Source organism: Anomaloglossus baeobatrachus, chromosome 1 (assembly GCF_048569485.1).
Source record: "Anomaloglossus baeobatrachus isolate aAnoBae1 chromosome 1, aAnoBae1.hap1, whole genome shotgun sequence".
Taxonomy (NCBI): domain Eukaryota; kingdom Metazoa; phylum Chordata; class Amphibia; order Anura; family Aromobatidae; genus Anomaloglossus; species Anomaloglossus baeobatrachus.
In genome coordinates, this window is record NC_134353.1 from 80,503,883 (window position 1) to 80,520,385 (window position 16,503).

General features: G+C 44.4%; 1 protein-coding gene across 1 annotated transcript in view; it reads left to right on the plus strand.

The window, feature by feature from the left end:
- Positions 1-16,089, plus strand: part of OTOP1 (otopetrin 1) — a 74,540-nt gene extending 58,451 nt beyond the window's left edge. The window contains exons 4-6 of the mRNA XM_075333432.1: positions 1,476-1,606; positions 3,112-4,043; positions 14,877-16,089. Of these exons, the coding sequence (XP_075189547.1) occupies positions 1,476-1,606; positions 3,112-4,043; positions 14,877-15,047 (1,234 nt within the window). The 3' untranslated portion in view covers positions 15,048-16,089. The remainder of the gene's footprint in view (positions 1-1,475; positions 1,607-3,111; positions 4,044-14,876) is intronic.
- The last annotated feature ends 414 nt before the right edge of the window (positions 16,090-16,503 follow it).

Genomic DNA, 16,503 nt, shown 5'->3' on the forward strand with positions numbered 1-16,503 from the left:
GATAGCACTTCCTACATGCTGTATAGATAGCACTTCCTATCTGCTGTATAGATAGCACTTCCTATATGCTGAATAGATAGCATTTTCTATATGGTGTATAGATAGCACTTCCTACATGCTGTATAGATAGCACTTCCTATATGCTGTATAGATAGCACTTCCTATCTGCTGTATAGATATCACTTCCTATATGCTGTATATATAGCACTTCCTATATGCTGTATAGATAGCACGTCCTATCTGCTGTATAGATAGCACTTCCTATATGCTGTATAGATAGCACTTCCTATATGCTGTATAGATAGCACTTCCTATATGCTGTATATATAGCACTTCCTTTCTGCTGTATAGATAGCACTTCCTTTCTGCTGTATAGATAGCACTTCCTATATGCTGTATAGATAGCACTTCCTATCTGCTGTATAGATAGCACTTCCTATATGCTGTATAGATAGCACTTCCTATATGCTGTATAGATAGCACTTCCTATATGCTGTATAGATAGCACTTCCTATATGCTGTATAGATAGCACTTCCTATATGCTGTATAGATAGCACTTCCTATCTGCTGTATAGATAGCACTTCCTATCTGCTGTATAGATAGCACTTCCTATATGCTGTATAGATAGCACTTCCTATATGCTGTATAGATAGCACTTCCTATATGCTGTATAGATAGCACTTCCTATATGCTGTATGGATAGCACTTCCTATATGCTGTATAGATAGCACTTCCTATATGCTGTATAGATAGCACTTCCTATCTGCTGTATAGATAGCACTTCCTATATGCTGTATAGATAGCACTTCCTATATGCTGTATAGATAGCACTTCCCACATGCTGTATAGATAGCACTTCCTACATGCTGTATAGATAGCACTTCCTATATGCTGTATAGATAGCACTTCCTATATGCTGTATAGATAGCACGTCCTATATGCTGTATAGATAGCACTTCCCACATGCTGTATAGATAGCACTTCCTATATGCTGTATAGATAGCACTTCCTATATGCTGTATAGATAGCACTTCCTATATGCTGTATAGATAGCACTTCCTTTCTGCTGTATAGATAGCACTTCCTATATGCTGTATAAATAGCACTTGGTCAGTGATCGAAAGGCAGAGACGGTAATAAACCATCCCTGCCTTCTCTATAGGAAGATTGTTTATGTTTTAGCAGTGTGCAGATTCTCTGCAATGCTGTGGCATTTCAAAATCTCACTGAAGAGTAGCGCGTGGACCACCTAGATGTTAAAAGTCTACAGGTGGTCCAGAAACAGCTAAGCAGTCCAGATGTTCTAATGTACTGAAGACAACTTTTGAGGGCAAAGAATAAAGTATCCTGTGTAAATCAGTGCTTCCCGAAGAAAGTCATTTTCTCAATAAACCCATGGAGCTTGGCTTCTAGGTAGTGATGAGTACGTTTGCACTCTCGGAAAGATAAGTGTGCCGGTGATTTCTTTTCTAGGTTTGGTCTGATCCACGCAGTGTTTACAAACCTCCTGTTATGGGCTAATGGCGTTTTAACAGAGTCCAAGCACCAGTTGAATGAACATAAGGAAAGGCTCATAACTCTTGGGTTCTCGAATATAACAATGGGTAAGAAAACTATTGATACCACCGATGTTAAAACAATGGTCCCTGACCTCAATGAGGCTCACGTTCTAATTTCCCTATTTCAGACATACTTGTGCCAAATTCATAGGAAGACCTTTTGGGGTGTGAGAGGAAACCAGAGCATCTGGAGGAAACCCGTTCAAACACAAGGCGAACATACAATGTCATGGCAATGTTGTTTTTGATTAGATTTGAACCCAGGACCCCAGTTCTGAAAGACAACAGTGCTAACCACTGAGCCCATTCGTGAAAGAATAACCACTGAGACCTTTCGTGATAGAATAGTGTTATTTTTTAGTATATTCTCCAGTGAGTAACAGGGCAAAGTACTAGAATGAGAGCATGATAAGTGGGCGCCCATGGAGCCATGTGCTCGGGAGAGACCAACTAATAACTCTTCCTTAGGGCTCGCTCACATGGGCGCATAAAGTCAGACGAGTCCCATGTTATTAGCTATAGCCAGAGTACTTGGATATACGCTAAGGCAGCTTATTGAATATAATCTTGTTAGATGTCCAGCTTGCTACTTACTGTATCTTTCGAGAGTTAGATACCACTTTTGACTTCCTTGCTATGTATGGTTAAACCCTGGAGCAGACGAGAGGCCCATGTGCAGATTGCGGCTGAACCTCCAAGATAGTGATGGCAACAAACACCAAAGATTGCAAGATCTAACACATATGTTGCATCCACACCATTCACACATAGGACACCTGTCGTATGCCATCACTCACTGACAGGACACATGCCTTATACACACACTCACACATAGGACACATGCTGTATACACACCAGTCACACATAGGACACCTGTCGTATACCATCACTCACTGACAGGACACATGCCTTATACCCACACTCACACATAGGACATATGCTGTATACACAGCACTCACACATAGGACACATGCTGTATACACACACTCACACATAGGACACATGCTGTATATACGCCACTTTCACATAGGACACATGCTGTATACACACCACTCACACATAGGACACATGCTGTATACACACCACTCACACATAGGACACATGCTGTATACACACCACACACACATAGGACACATGCTGTATACACAACACTCTCACATAGGACGCATGCTGTATACACACCACACACACATAGGACACATGCTGTATACACAACACTCTCACATAGGACGCATGCTGTATACACACCACTCTCACATAGGACATATGCTGTATACACACCACTCACACATAGGACGCATGCTGTATACACACCACTCACACAAAGGACACAAAATACCAACATGGCTTTTTGGCTTAATGTTTACTTTTACTCACAGCAAACACAATCAAAACAAGTTTTTGTAATTTAATAATTAAAATAAAATTTCTTTACAGACAGGAGTAAACAATATATTGTTGCACGGTGGTTACGCACTAGGCTATGAACTATATATTTTTTTAAAAGTGTCTTCGCCACTTAATTCTATTTATTTTCCTTTTTGTTACAGATGACCATACACCGGAATGCAATTGCACATCCAGTGTATGCTCCATATTTTCCCAAGGTATATACTATCTGTATCCATTCACAATTGAGTACCACATACTGTCTTCAACGATGCTGTACGTCTTATGGAAGAACATCGGGCGCACCCTGAAGCATCACACGCAGCAGAAAATTCACTTCAAGTTCCATGGTATCACAGCCGGCACAATTATGGGCCTGATTGTCCTCACCACCACCATTGCTGTCTTGGTTGTGTATCTCATTCAGATTGGACGATCGAAGAGCAAAAGTGAGCTGGCTCTCACCATGTTCTATGTATTTGCCATTATAGTATTGACACTGATGTGCACGGCAGGAATCATTGGTCTTTTGATATACAGATTGGAAAATAAGTCGTTGGATAAAACCGAAAGTCCGGCTAAGAAACTGGATTCTGATCTTCTTGTTGGTTCTGCGTGTGGTTCTTGGCTCATCTCTTGGGGTTCCATCTTGGCTATTATCTGTGCTGAGACTCACCCTGACTATGCCTGGTACAACTTACCTTACTCTATCCTGGTTATTGTTGAGAAATACGTTCAGAATCTGTTTATAATTGAGTGTATACACCGTAAGGAAGAGGAGGAACCTATGGATAGCCGGGCCATTGAAAGGATATTTTCTCTGACTAATAGAAGTACGTTGTCCCTTAGCCCGTCATATGAGGTCGTCAATGAATCGGTGACTATTTGCAACAAGGAATTCCCTTACATGTCCAATTCAGAACTGTCTTTGGGAGAAGCCTCCTCAGAAGACAAAAAGAATCAAGAAAACAATAACTCCATCAGAGTTGCTCCATCCATTATAGCTATGCAAGCAACCCGGTCTGCAAAACTCAACAAGAAACGGAGAATACTCAAAAATATTGCGGCATTTCTCTTCCTTTGCAATATTTCCGTAAGTGGTTTTCTTTTCATTGATTTAAACCATGCTCAGAAATGCAAAAATGCTATGTTTTTTTCTACTGACTCTTTTTTGCACCAAAATATATAAAAGCAATCTTCTCTGCATATTTTGCAGGAATTTTGGTGCCGATTTTCTTCAGTGTTTTTTTGTTACTTATTTTGTGCATAAACCCTGGAATTCTGCACATACAAACACATTTACATCTTTTGCATGCATTTTTTTCGGCTCCTTATACAAGTGTATCTAAATAAATTAGAATATCATCAAAAAGTTAATTTCTTTCAGTAATTCAATACAAAAAGGAAACCTCATATATTATATAGAGTCATTACACACAGGGGGATTTACTATATATTATATAGAGTCATTACACACAGAGAGATCTATTCCTATATATTATATAGCGTCATTACTCACAGAGGGATCTATTCCTATATATTAGATAGAGTCATTACACACAGAGTGATCTATTTCAAGTGTTTATTTCTGTTAATGATGATGATTATGGTTTACAGCCAATGAAAACCCAAAAGTCATTATCTCAGAAAATTAGAATAATTACCAAAAAACACCTGCAAAGGTTCCTAAGCATTTAAAATGGTCCCTTAGTTTGGTTCAGTAGGCTACACAATCATGGGGAAGACTGCTGACTTGAAAGATGTCCAGAAGGCATTGACACACTCCACAAGAAAGGTAAGCCACAAAAGGTCATTGCTAAAGAAGCTGGCTGTTCACCGAGTGCTTTATCTAAGCGTATTAATGGAAAGTTGAGTGGAAGGAAAAAGTGTAGAATATAGGATTGTTAAGAAAATGCCATTCAAAAATTTGGGGGAGATTCACAAGGAGTCCACTGCTGCTGGATTAAGTGCTTCAAGATCCACCACACACAGACGTATCCAGGACATGGGCTACAACTGTCACATTCCTTGTATCAAGCCACTCATGACCAATAGACAACGCCAGAAGTATCTTACCTGTCCCAAGGAGAAAAATAACTGGACTGTTGCTCAGTGGTCCAAGCTGTTATCAGATTAATGTAAATTTTGCATTTAATTTGGAAATCGCGGTCCCAGAGTCTGGAGGAAGAGTGGAGAGGCCACAATCCAAGCTGCTTGACGTCTAGGGTAAAGTTTCCACAATCAGTGATGGTTTGGGGAGCCATGTCATCTGCTGGTGTAGGTCCACTGTGTTTTATCAAGACCAAAGTCAGCGCAGCCGTCTACGAGGAAATTTTAGAGCACTTCATGCTTCCCTCTGCTGACAAGCTTTTTGGAGATGGAAATTTCATATTCTAGCAACACTTGGCCCCTGTCCACACTGCCAAAAGTACCAATACCTGGTTTAATAACCACAGTAATAATGTGCTTGATTGGCAAGCAAACTCGCCTGACCTAAACCCCATAGAGAATCTATGAGAGACACCAGAGCCAACAATGCAGATGAGCTGAAGGCTGCTATCAAAGAAACCTAGGCTTCCATAACACCTCAGCAGTGCCACAGGCTGATCGCCTCCATGCCACACCGCACTGATGCAGTAATTCATGCAAAAGGATCAAGTATTGAGGCATTTACTGTACAGACTTTTCAGTAGGTGCCAACATTTCTGAGTTTAAAATAATTTTTTCAGCTGGGCTTATATAATATTCTAATTTTATGAGATAATGACTTTTTGGTTTTCATTGGCTGTAAGCCATAATCATCAACATTAATAGAAATAAACACTTGAAATAGATCCATCTGTGTGTAATGACTCTATATAATATATAGGAATAGATCCCTCTGTGTGTAATGACTCTATATAATATATAGGAATAGATCCTTCTGTGTGTAATGACTCTATATAATATATAGGAATAGCTCACTCTGTGTGTAATGACTCTATATAATATATAGGAATAGATCACTCTGTGTGTAATTACTCTATATAATATATAGGAATAGATCCCTCTGTGTGTAATGACTCTATATAATATATAGGAATAGATCTCTCTGTGTGTAATGACTATATATAATATATAGTAATAGATCCCTCTGTGTGTAATGACTCTATATAATATATAGAAGTAGATCCCTCTGTGTGTAAAGACTATATATAGATCCCTCTGTGTGCAATGATTCTATATAATATATAGGAATAGATCCCTCTGTGTAATGACTCTATATAATATATAGAAATAGATCACTCTGTGTGTAATGACTCTATATAATATATAGGAATAGATCACTGTGTGTAATGACTCTATATAATATATAGGAATAGATCCCTCTGTGTGTAATGATTCTATAGAATATATAGGAATAGATCACTCTGCCTGTAATGACTCTATATAATATATAGAAGTAGATCCCTCTGTGTGTAATGACTCTATATAATATATAGGAATAGATCCCTCTGTGTGTAATGATTCTATAGAATATATAGGAATAGATCACTCTGTGTGTAATGACTCTATATAATATATAGGAATAGATCACTCTGTGTGTAATGACTCTATATAATATATAGGAGTAGATCACTCTGTGTGTAATGACTCTATATAATATATAGGAGTAGATCCCTCTGCGTGTAATGACTTTATATAATATATAGTAATAGATCCCTCTGTGTGTAATGACTCTATATAATATATAGAAGTAGATCCCTCTGTGTGCAATGACTCATTTATAATATATAGGAATAGATCCCCCTGTGTGTAATGATTCTATAGAATATATAGGAATAGATCACTCTGTGTGTAATGACTCTATATAATATATAGGAATAGATCACTCTGTGTGTAATGACTATATAATATATAGGAGTAGATCCCTCTGTGTGTAATGACTCTATATAATATATAGGAATAGAGCCCTCTGTGTGTAATGACTCTATATAATATATAGGAATAGATCCCTCTGTGTGTAATGATTCTATAGAATATATAGGAATAGATCACTCTGTGTGTAATGACTCTATATAATATATAGGAATAGATCACACTGTGTGTAATGACTATATAATATATAGGAGTAGATCCCTCTGTGTGTAAAGACTCTATATAATATATAGGAATAGAGCCCTCTGTGTGTAATGACTCTATATAATTTATAGGAATAGATCCCTCTGTGTGTAATGACCATATAGAATATATAGGAGTAGATCCCTCTGTGTGTAATGACTCTATATAACATATAGGAATAGAGCCCTCTGTGTGTAATGACTCTATATAATATATAGGAGTAGATCCCTCTGTGTGTAATAATGACTCTATATAACATATAGGAATAGAGCCCTCTGTGTGTAATGACTCTATATAATACATGCGTCTCCTCTTTGTATTGAATTACTGGAATAAATTAACTTTTTGATGATATTCTAAGTTATTGAGATGCACCTGTAGTTGATTTTTTTAAGTGATAAAAAACCCCTGAAATTTCTTAAAAACCCCTCAAAAAATTAGCTGGTTTTCCTTGATTAAATCAGCCGTCATCTGCTGGGAAAGATGCAGGCTTGGCGTGCACGTACCCATCAAAGGCAGAAACACTAACTTTGATGTATATGTACAGGTATATGTATAGGCCATGAAGGGGTTAAAGAAACAATTTCGGCAATTCCTTTAATATCTACCAGTTTTACTATTCAACTTAGGGGGAATGTGTATATGGTGGGTAAAAGTCACATTTTTTATTTTACTACTTATATAACACTAACATAGAATTTTTGTATACTGGAACCCGTTTATCTAAATACCTTCTACCTCATTTTATCATCATCATTGTCCCCATTGGGGCTCACAATCTAAATTCCCTATCAGTATGTCTTTGGAGTGTGGGAGGAAACCGGAGTTCCCGGAGGACACCCACACAAACACAGGGAGAACAGAAAACTCCTTGCAGATGTTGTTCTTGGTGGGATTTGAATGTGTTTTTGATGCAGTTTTTTAAACTTATTTATAAGCATGTTTTATGATATATTTTTTTTACATCCTTTTGACTTGAGTACGTGTATGGAAAAGCATAAACTCAAGAGTTTTTCCACTTCAAAATCCACATTAAAAACCGCTTCAAATATTTATCAAATGCTCTTTCCATTGATTTCAATGGAAAATCCACCTTGCTGTTCATATTTTTTTGTGATTTTCTTTCCTGCGGAGCTTTGAAGACTTTGCAGATGGAAAAAACAGAAGTGACATGTCACTGTAGATTTGAATAACATAATTAATTTTACCATATAATGTACTGAAAAATAGGAAAAGAATTGCCAGAGCAGTACAATGGTAAATCCCACTCCCCCCTCAATTCTGCTATTGTTTTTGGGGTTTTGATTTTTTACAACATTAATCTGATATATAAAGCTGAGTGTACGTATGTGTGTGTATGTATGTATGTATGTATGTATGTGTATATGTCTGCTAAAAGAATCTGCACCGTCGCATTTACAATCACAAAATTTTGCACAGATGCCTCATTTGACTCATAGAACATAATAGACGATGTTTTGAGGGGAACGTTTACCTCCGCGCTTTACAGTTATTCGTCCAAAAAAAGCTTACTTACTGTTTCGATGTGTGAGGTAATATATTGGCTGCTTGGACAGTTTGCCTGGATATTTATCAGGTGGCCTATAGCAATCAATCAAGGTATGCATCTATTTTGCTTCAAGTCAATAATAGGAGCTGTGAGTGGTTACTATAGGTAACGAAGGACATTCTTAGTATAAGAAGCTTATGTGTGAGTTAATATGATTTTGGTGGAGAAAGGGGGAGGGGGGTGAGAGAGAGGAAGAGTGGGAGAAAGGGGGAGGGGGTGAGAGAGAGAGAGGAAGAGTGGGAGAAAGGGGGAGAGGGAGAGAGGGAGAGCGGGAGAAAGGGGGAGGGGTGAGAGAGAGGAAGAGTGGGAAAAAGGGGGAGAGGGAGAGAGGGAGAGCGGGAGAAAGGGGGAGGGGGAGAGCGGGAGAAAGGGGGAGGGGGAGAGAAGGAGAGAGAGAGAGCAGGAGAAAGGGGGAGGGGGAGAGCGGGAGAAAGGGGGAGGGGGAGAGAGGGAGAGCGGGAGAAAGGGGGAGGGGGTGAGAGAGAGGAAGAGTGGGAGAAAGGGGGGAGGGGGAGAGAGGGAGAGCGGGAGAGCGGGAGAGGGGTGAGAGAGAGGAAGAGTGGGAAAAAGGGAGAGAGGGAGAGCGGGAGAAAGGGGGAGGGGGAGAGCGGGAGAAAGGGGGAGGGGGAGAGATGGAGAGAGAGAGAGCAGGAGAAAGGGGGAGGGGGGAGAGCGGGAGAAAGGGGGAGGGGGAGAGAGGGAGAGCGGGAGAAAGGGGGAGGGGGTGAGAGAGAGGAAGAGTGGGAGAAAGGGGGAGAGGGAGAGCGGTAGAAAGGGGGAGGGGGTGAGCGGGAGAAAGGGGGAGGGGGAGAGAGGGAGAGCGGGAGAAAGGGGGAGGGGGTGAGAGAGAGGAAGAGTGGGAGAAAGGGGGAGAGGGAGAGAGGGAGAGCGGGAGAAAGGGGGAGGGGGAGAGCGGGAGAAAGGGAGAGAGGGAGAGCGGGAGAAAGGGGGAGGGGGAGAGCGGGAGAAAGGGGGAGGGGGAGAGAGGGAGAGCGGGAGAAAGGGGGAGGGGGTGAGAGAGAGAGGAAGAGTGGGAGAAAGGGGGAGGGGGGTGAGAGAGAGAGAGGAAGAGTGGGAGAAAGGGGGAGGGGGTGAGAGAGAGAGGAAGAGTGGGAGAAAGGGGGAGGGGGTGAGAGAGAGAGAGGAAGAGTGGGAGAAAGGGGGAGGGGGTGAGAGAGAGAGAGGAAGAGTGGGAGAAAGGGGGAGAGGGAGATCGGGAGAAAGGGGGAGGGGTGAGAGAGAGGAAGAGTGGGAAAAAGGGGGAGAGGGAGAGCGGGAGAAAGGGGGAGGGGGGAGAGCGGGAGAAAGGGGGAGGGGGAGAGAGGGAGAGAGGGAGAGCAGGAGAAAGGGGGAGGGGGAGAGCGGGAGAAAGGGGGAGGGGGAAAGAGGGAGAGCGGGAGAAAGGGGGAGGGGGAGAGCGGGAGAAAAGGGGAGGGGGAGAGAGGGAGAGAGGGAGAGCAGGAGAAAGGGGGAGGGGGAGAGCGGGAGAAAGGGGGAGAGGGAGAGAGGGAGAGCGGGAGAAAGGGGGAGAGCGGGAGAAAAGGGGAGGGGGAGAGAGGGAGAGAGGGAGAGCAGGAGAAAGGGGGAGGGGGGAGAGCGGGAGAAAGGGGGAGGGGGTGAGAGAGAGAGGAAGAGTGGGAGAAAGGGGGAGGGGGGAGAGCGGGAGAAAAGGGGAGGGGTGAGAGAGAGAGAGGAAGAGTGGGAGAAAGGGGGAGAGGGAGATCGGGAGAAAGGGGGAGGGGTGAGAGAGAGGAAGAGTGGGAAAAAGGGGGAGAGGGAGAGCGGGAGAAAGGGGGAGGGGGAGAGCGGGAGAAAGGGGGAGGGGGAGAGAGGGAGAGAGGGAGAGCAGGAGAAAGGGGGGAGGGGGAGAGCGGGAGAAAGGGGGAGGGGGAAAGAGGGAGAGCGGGAGAAAGGGGGAGGGGGAGAGCGGGAGAAAAGGGGAGGGGGAGAGAGGGAGAGCAGGAGAAAGGGGGAGGGGGAGAGCGGGAGAAAGGGGGAGGGGGAGAGAGGGAGAGCGGGAGAAAGGGGGAGGGGGGTGAGAGAGAGGAAGAGTGGGAAAAAGGGGGAGAGGGAGAGCGGGAGAAAGGGGGAGGGGGAGAGCGGGAGAAAGGGGGAGGGGGAGAGAGGGAGAGAGGGAGAGCAGGAGAAAGGGGGAGGGGGGAGAGCGGGAGAAAGGGGGAGAGGGAGAGAGGGAGAGCGGGAGAAAGGGGGAGGGGGAGAGCGGGAGAAAAGGGGAGGGGGAGAGAGGGAGAGAGGGAGAGCAGGAGAAAGGGGGAGGGGGGAGAGCGGGAGAAAGGGGGAGGGGGAGAGAGGGAGAGCGGGAGAAAGGGGGAGGGGGTGAGAGAGAGGGAAGAGTGGGAGAAAGGGGGAGGGGGTGAGAGAGAGAGAGGAAGAGTGGGAGAAAGGGGGAGAGGGAGATCGGGAGAAAGGGGGATGGGTGAGAGAGAGGAAGAGTGGGAAAAAGGGGGGGAGAGGGAGAGCGGGAGAAAGGGGGAGGGGGAGAGCGGGAGAAAGGGGGAGGGGGAGAGAGGGAGAGAGGGAGAGCAGGAGAAAGGGGGAGGGGGGAGAGCGGGAGAAAGGGGGAGGGGGAAAGAGGGAGAGCGGGAGAAAGGGGGAGGGGGTGAGAGAGAGGAAGAGTGGGAGAAAGGGGGAGAGGGAGAGCGGGAGAAAGGGGGAGGGGGTGAGAGAGAGGAAGAGTGGGAGAAAGGGGGAGAGGGAGAGCGGGAGAAAGGGGGAGGGGGAGAGCGGGAGAAAGGGGGAGGGGGAGAGAGGGAGAGCGGGAGAAAGGGGGAGGGGGTGAGAGAGAGGAAGAGTGGGAGAAAGGGGGAGAGGGAGAGAGGGGAGAGCGGGAAAAAGGGGGAGGGGGAGAGCGGGAGAAAGGGGGAGAGAGAGAGGGAGAGCGGGAGAAAGGGGGAGGGGGAGAGTGGGAGAAAGGGGGAGGGGGAGAGAGGGAGAGCGGGAAAAAGGGGGAGGGGTGAGAGAGAGAGGAAGAGTGGGAGAAAGGGGGAGAGGGAGAGCGGGAGAAAGGGGGAGGGGGTGAGAGAGAGGAAGAGTGGGAGAAAGGGGGATAGGGAGAGCTGGAGAAAGGGGGAGGGGGGTGAGAGAGAGAGAGGAAGAGTGGGAGAAAGGGGTAGGGGGAGAAAGCGAGAGTGAGAGTGGGGCTGAGGGGTAGAGAGGGAGAATGGGAGAGTGGGGGTGAGGGGTAGAGACGGACAGTGGGAGAGTTGGGCAGAGAGGTAGAAAGGGAGAGGGGGAGACAGAGGGATAGTGGGAGAGTGGGAGAGAGGGAGAGTGGGAGACAGACACACTTAGTTACTATCCCTAGCAATGCTGGGTACTACAGGTAGTTATTCAATAAAAATAACCTGATTCTCCAGGTCAGGACGATTATAGGGCTACCACATTTTTATTGTTGTTTTTTTTTTTTTATTCTAGTAGTGAAAAGAAAGTAAAAGACTTGAATGGTCATTCTCAAAGTACTGTAACAGTTTTATTTTTCCTTCTCTGGAACGATTTCAAGGCTTGTTTTTTGATGTCTGAGCAGATCTTTTTAGTGATACAATTTTGGTGTGCTTACGAAGTTTTGATTGCTGTTCATTACATTTTTAGGAGTGGTGTGGATACCAAAAATGGAAATGTGACAGTTCAAATATATTTTGTTTTTACTGTATGGGTTAAATAATTTTATATTTTGATAGTTTCAATGTTTATGGACACTGTGACATTGAAAGTTTTTTACTTTTTATTTGTTTAAAAGGGCTGTTCAGTCTTTAGGTATAGGTCTGCAGTCACTTTTTGTGGCTGCATACCTGTGAGTCCTTACAGTGCGCAGTGCGCGCACTATCAGGATTCTCCGCTACAGGTATCAAGAGCTGGTGGTCATATGCGATACTTCCAGCCACATTGCAACTAGATGTGTCCGATCTTGCTCAATTCACTTATTTTGAGAGAATGCATATCACATACTTGTGGTAATGTGCCATTGCCTTCACCTGCACTGGAGAATTCTGGCTGCACACCCACTGCGCACAGTGAAGATTCACAAGTCTGCAGTTACTGTACATATACTGACTACACATTTGCACTACAAACCTTGACAACCCTTTTAATGTCTATGTTTTTAATATGAAGAAAAAAATGGGGATGATTCAATTCAGGGTTTTTTTGTTTTTTTTTTAAACATTGTTAAAAAATATTTTCTTTTATACTTTTTAGTCCTACCAGGGGCTTTGGAACCTGTGATCAACTGATTGCTTGTTCCAGTTCTGCTCCATACACACACACAATAGTACTTAAGGTAGTGGGAAGGCGTTAAAGAGTATTTGTCACCAGATGTCAGGGCCAGGTGGACGGGCAGACCCAGGAGGTGGATCCACTGGGCCGAACTCCTAGATGGTGGTAAGGGGGTCCGGTAGCTGGAGCACTATAGGCAGCAGAACAGTCCGTGCACAGGAGTATAACGGAGAAGTCCCTGGGACTACGGAGTCACTGGTGGTAGTCCGGGTGACGCAGCTCAGGTTCGGAAGCCGAGAAGATGTCAGGCGGGGTCCGGAACCTTTGGAGCGAGATGACAGGTCACCGCAGGGATCCGAGATGGTACGGACTGTCAGGATGGCAGATGGACTGCGTTCGGGGTTCGGGATTTGGTCTGGACCGGATGGCGAGGCAGGCACGGCTCTACAAGAGAGATAGGTGAGTATATACACATATACACCAGGAGACCTGACTCCTAGCTTAAGAAACACGAAGATCAGGCCCCGCCCCCTTGGACATAAACCCCCTTTATACCCTGTACCTGTTTTGCATCATTTCCTGTTAATGGACGCTGGCCCTTTAAGAAAGGGTCAATGACCGCGCGCGCCCTAATGCGCATGCGCGCTGCCCGAGTGCCAGAAGCCAGAGCAGGAAGCTGCGAGGAGGAAGCAGCAGGGCCAGGATGGGGCTGTGAAGCCGACGAACGCCGGTTGCGGGGACCAGGACGCTGGGGACGCGCTGGCAAGGGGTGCTGGAGAGCGGGGAGCGGCGGTGACCGGACCAAGGAACCGGGAAGCGAGACGGGGGACCCGGGGAGCGTGACAGGTGAGCCGGAGGGCAGCACAGGGGACCCGGGGAGCGTGACACCAGATTTTGCTATGCAAACTGTAGACTTTATTGAATAGATCCCATAGAACGAATGAGACTACTGATAATCACTGTCATGTTGGCTGTATAATCCTGATATTGAGCATTTTGTGAGTTCAGCTATAGAATGAATATCTTACAGGCTGACTGACAGCTGCTGCTTGCACTGAGTAGTGTGAGATGTCAGTGTGGAGGAGGGGCACTGAGGAGCTGTCAGTCAGGCACGGTGAGTGGAGACTGAGATTAACGGGACCCTGTCAAGTTTAATATGCACCCAGAACCACGAGCAGTTCTGGGTACATATTGCTAATCCCTGCCTAACTGTCCCAGGCTATAGTAGCATCTATAAAGAGATCCTTAGAAAAATTATTTCCAAAGATCCTCTATGATATGGTAATGAGCGCAGGGACTAGTCACAAGGGCATTATTTCCCCCCGATTAGTCTGCCCTCTTAGCAAGTTAGCACACACACAGGGGCATGCTAACATGCTATTCAATGGCCAGCGTCATCGGTGGTGAACTTCATACATATGTCCATTGACACCACCTCAGACACCACGTTTAGGGTCAGTGTGCATGATCAGAAGTCCCGCCACTTCTGGTCATACGCACTAGACCTCTCTGAAGCCGGGACGTGTACACCCAACTTCATAATGTCATACTGTTGCATGACCGGAAGTGCTGGGACTTCTGATCATATGCATTGAGCCTAAACTGGGGTCTGATGTAGACACAGGTACACACGTCAATGGCCATTGAATAGCATGTTAGCACGCCCCTGTGCTAAGAGGGCTGACTAGATGGAGAAATAACGCCCTTGCAACTTTTCCCTGTGCTCATTAGCATATTATATAGGATCTTTAGAAATACTTTTTCTAAAGGTCTCTTTATCTATGCTACTAGACAGAGGGATGGTTAGGCAGGGATTAGAAATATGCACCTAGAACTGCTCGTGGTTCTGGGTGCATATTGAACCTGAAAGGTTCCTTTTAATCTTTATCAACAGTGCATAAACACCACAATGCCATAGGCCCACGATGATGATATGAATTGTAGATATACGTTGAGCTGAATTTATGCCATGATATCCCTAGTTTTGTAATCTGAAATGTTTTCCTATGTATTATATCACAGCTTTGGATCCCACCATCATTTGGCTGCCGTCCCCAGTATGACAATGGCCTCGAAGAAGTTGTATTTGGCTTTGAACCTTGGATCACAGTTGTCAATCTTGCAATGCCTTTCTCCATCTTCTACCGTATGCATTCAGCCTCTTCATTATTTGAAGTCTACTGCAAGACATAAACGAAAAAAAATGCGAAACACTGCCTAAATGAACACAAACTGTATACTTATCCAGGTCACTGAAATTTTTGAAGTGGGCATGAGGTCAACTTTGACTTTCTTGGAAACATAAGCCAAGTGACAATCTCATATTTTGCACATTATCTTTATCCAATTATAAATATGTAGAAAGTAGTTAGAGAATTTCCAAGTAAACTTATAATGCACATATATACTGTATATAGAGGAGTTAACTGTGTTGATTTCTTGTCTTGTTGAATGAGTTATCCAGGATTAGTAAAAAGGCCATATAAAATAATGAGACGAGCTACGTCACCAGACAAAGCCCATAGACAAAAGTGGCGTTACGTCTGGAAAAAACTGAAAAACAATCTTTTTTTTTTACCAATCCTGGCTAAAACCATGTAAAGTGATGGATCTTTAGGATTTGAGATCACTTTATGGTTTGTCGGTATGCGGCCAACTGATCGTGAGAATGATGGAGGTGCCTATTTGCTTGAGCAGAGCTCTGCAGCAGTTCTCCTGTGCGGCAGGTGGGTGGGGCGTCATTGTGCAGGAATACACAACGAATGGCAAGCAATGCTCAATATTGGGGGCCCCTTCAATCTCAGGATTGTGTGGCTTCCAGGTGTCGAACCGCCATCAAGTCATAAAATGATGCCATATCCTAGCTATGTGCCATCACTTTACAAAATGGCAATACATCTAATGTATCCATGATCTACGTGTCTTGTGTTATACTGAGTACCACCGTAGCTACAAGCACCAATTTGTATTTTACATTGTATGTTATTTCTTTATCATTTGTTGTTCATTTTTTAATGATTATTTACTTGTAAGGGTCCCCCTCATATTTATGCCCAATTATCATTAATCCAACATTTTTCTCATCTCCAAACTCCATTATCGGTTAACAAAATCTAGTATGAAAAGAAATAATCTTAAACATTTCGTATGATGTGCTGTTTGGAGTATCACAATAGTTTACTTTTATAATTTTTCCATAGATTTTTTTGTTATAATTATTTAAAGGGAATGTGTCATCAGGTTTTTCCCTTATAGGCTAGAGCAACCAGGAAGCCCTTCTATATAGCATTCTAGAATACTGTATATAAGAGCCCAGGTTGCTCTGTATAACATAAAAAAAAATGCTTTTATTATACTCACCTGCGGTGCAGTCCAGTCCGATGGGCGTCGCTGGTTTCAGTCCGGCATCTCCTCCATCTTGCGCGATCACCATCCTCCTTCCCAGCTCCATGTGGATGATGAATCCTACGTCATCCACACAGAGTCCTCCATTGCGCATTGCTGCACATGCATTGCATTACTGCACATGCACACTTCTCTCTGCACTCAAAATACTGAAATGTGAAGGCACGGGGAACAGACAAAGACCGCCATGCAACTACAATACTTTGATCTGCGCTCAGCAGGTGTGCGTGCACAGGAACGCAAT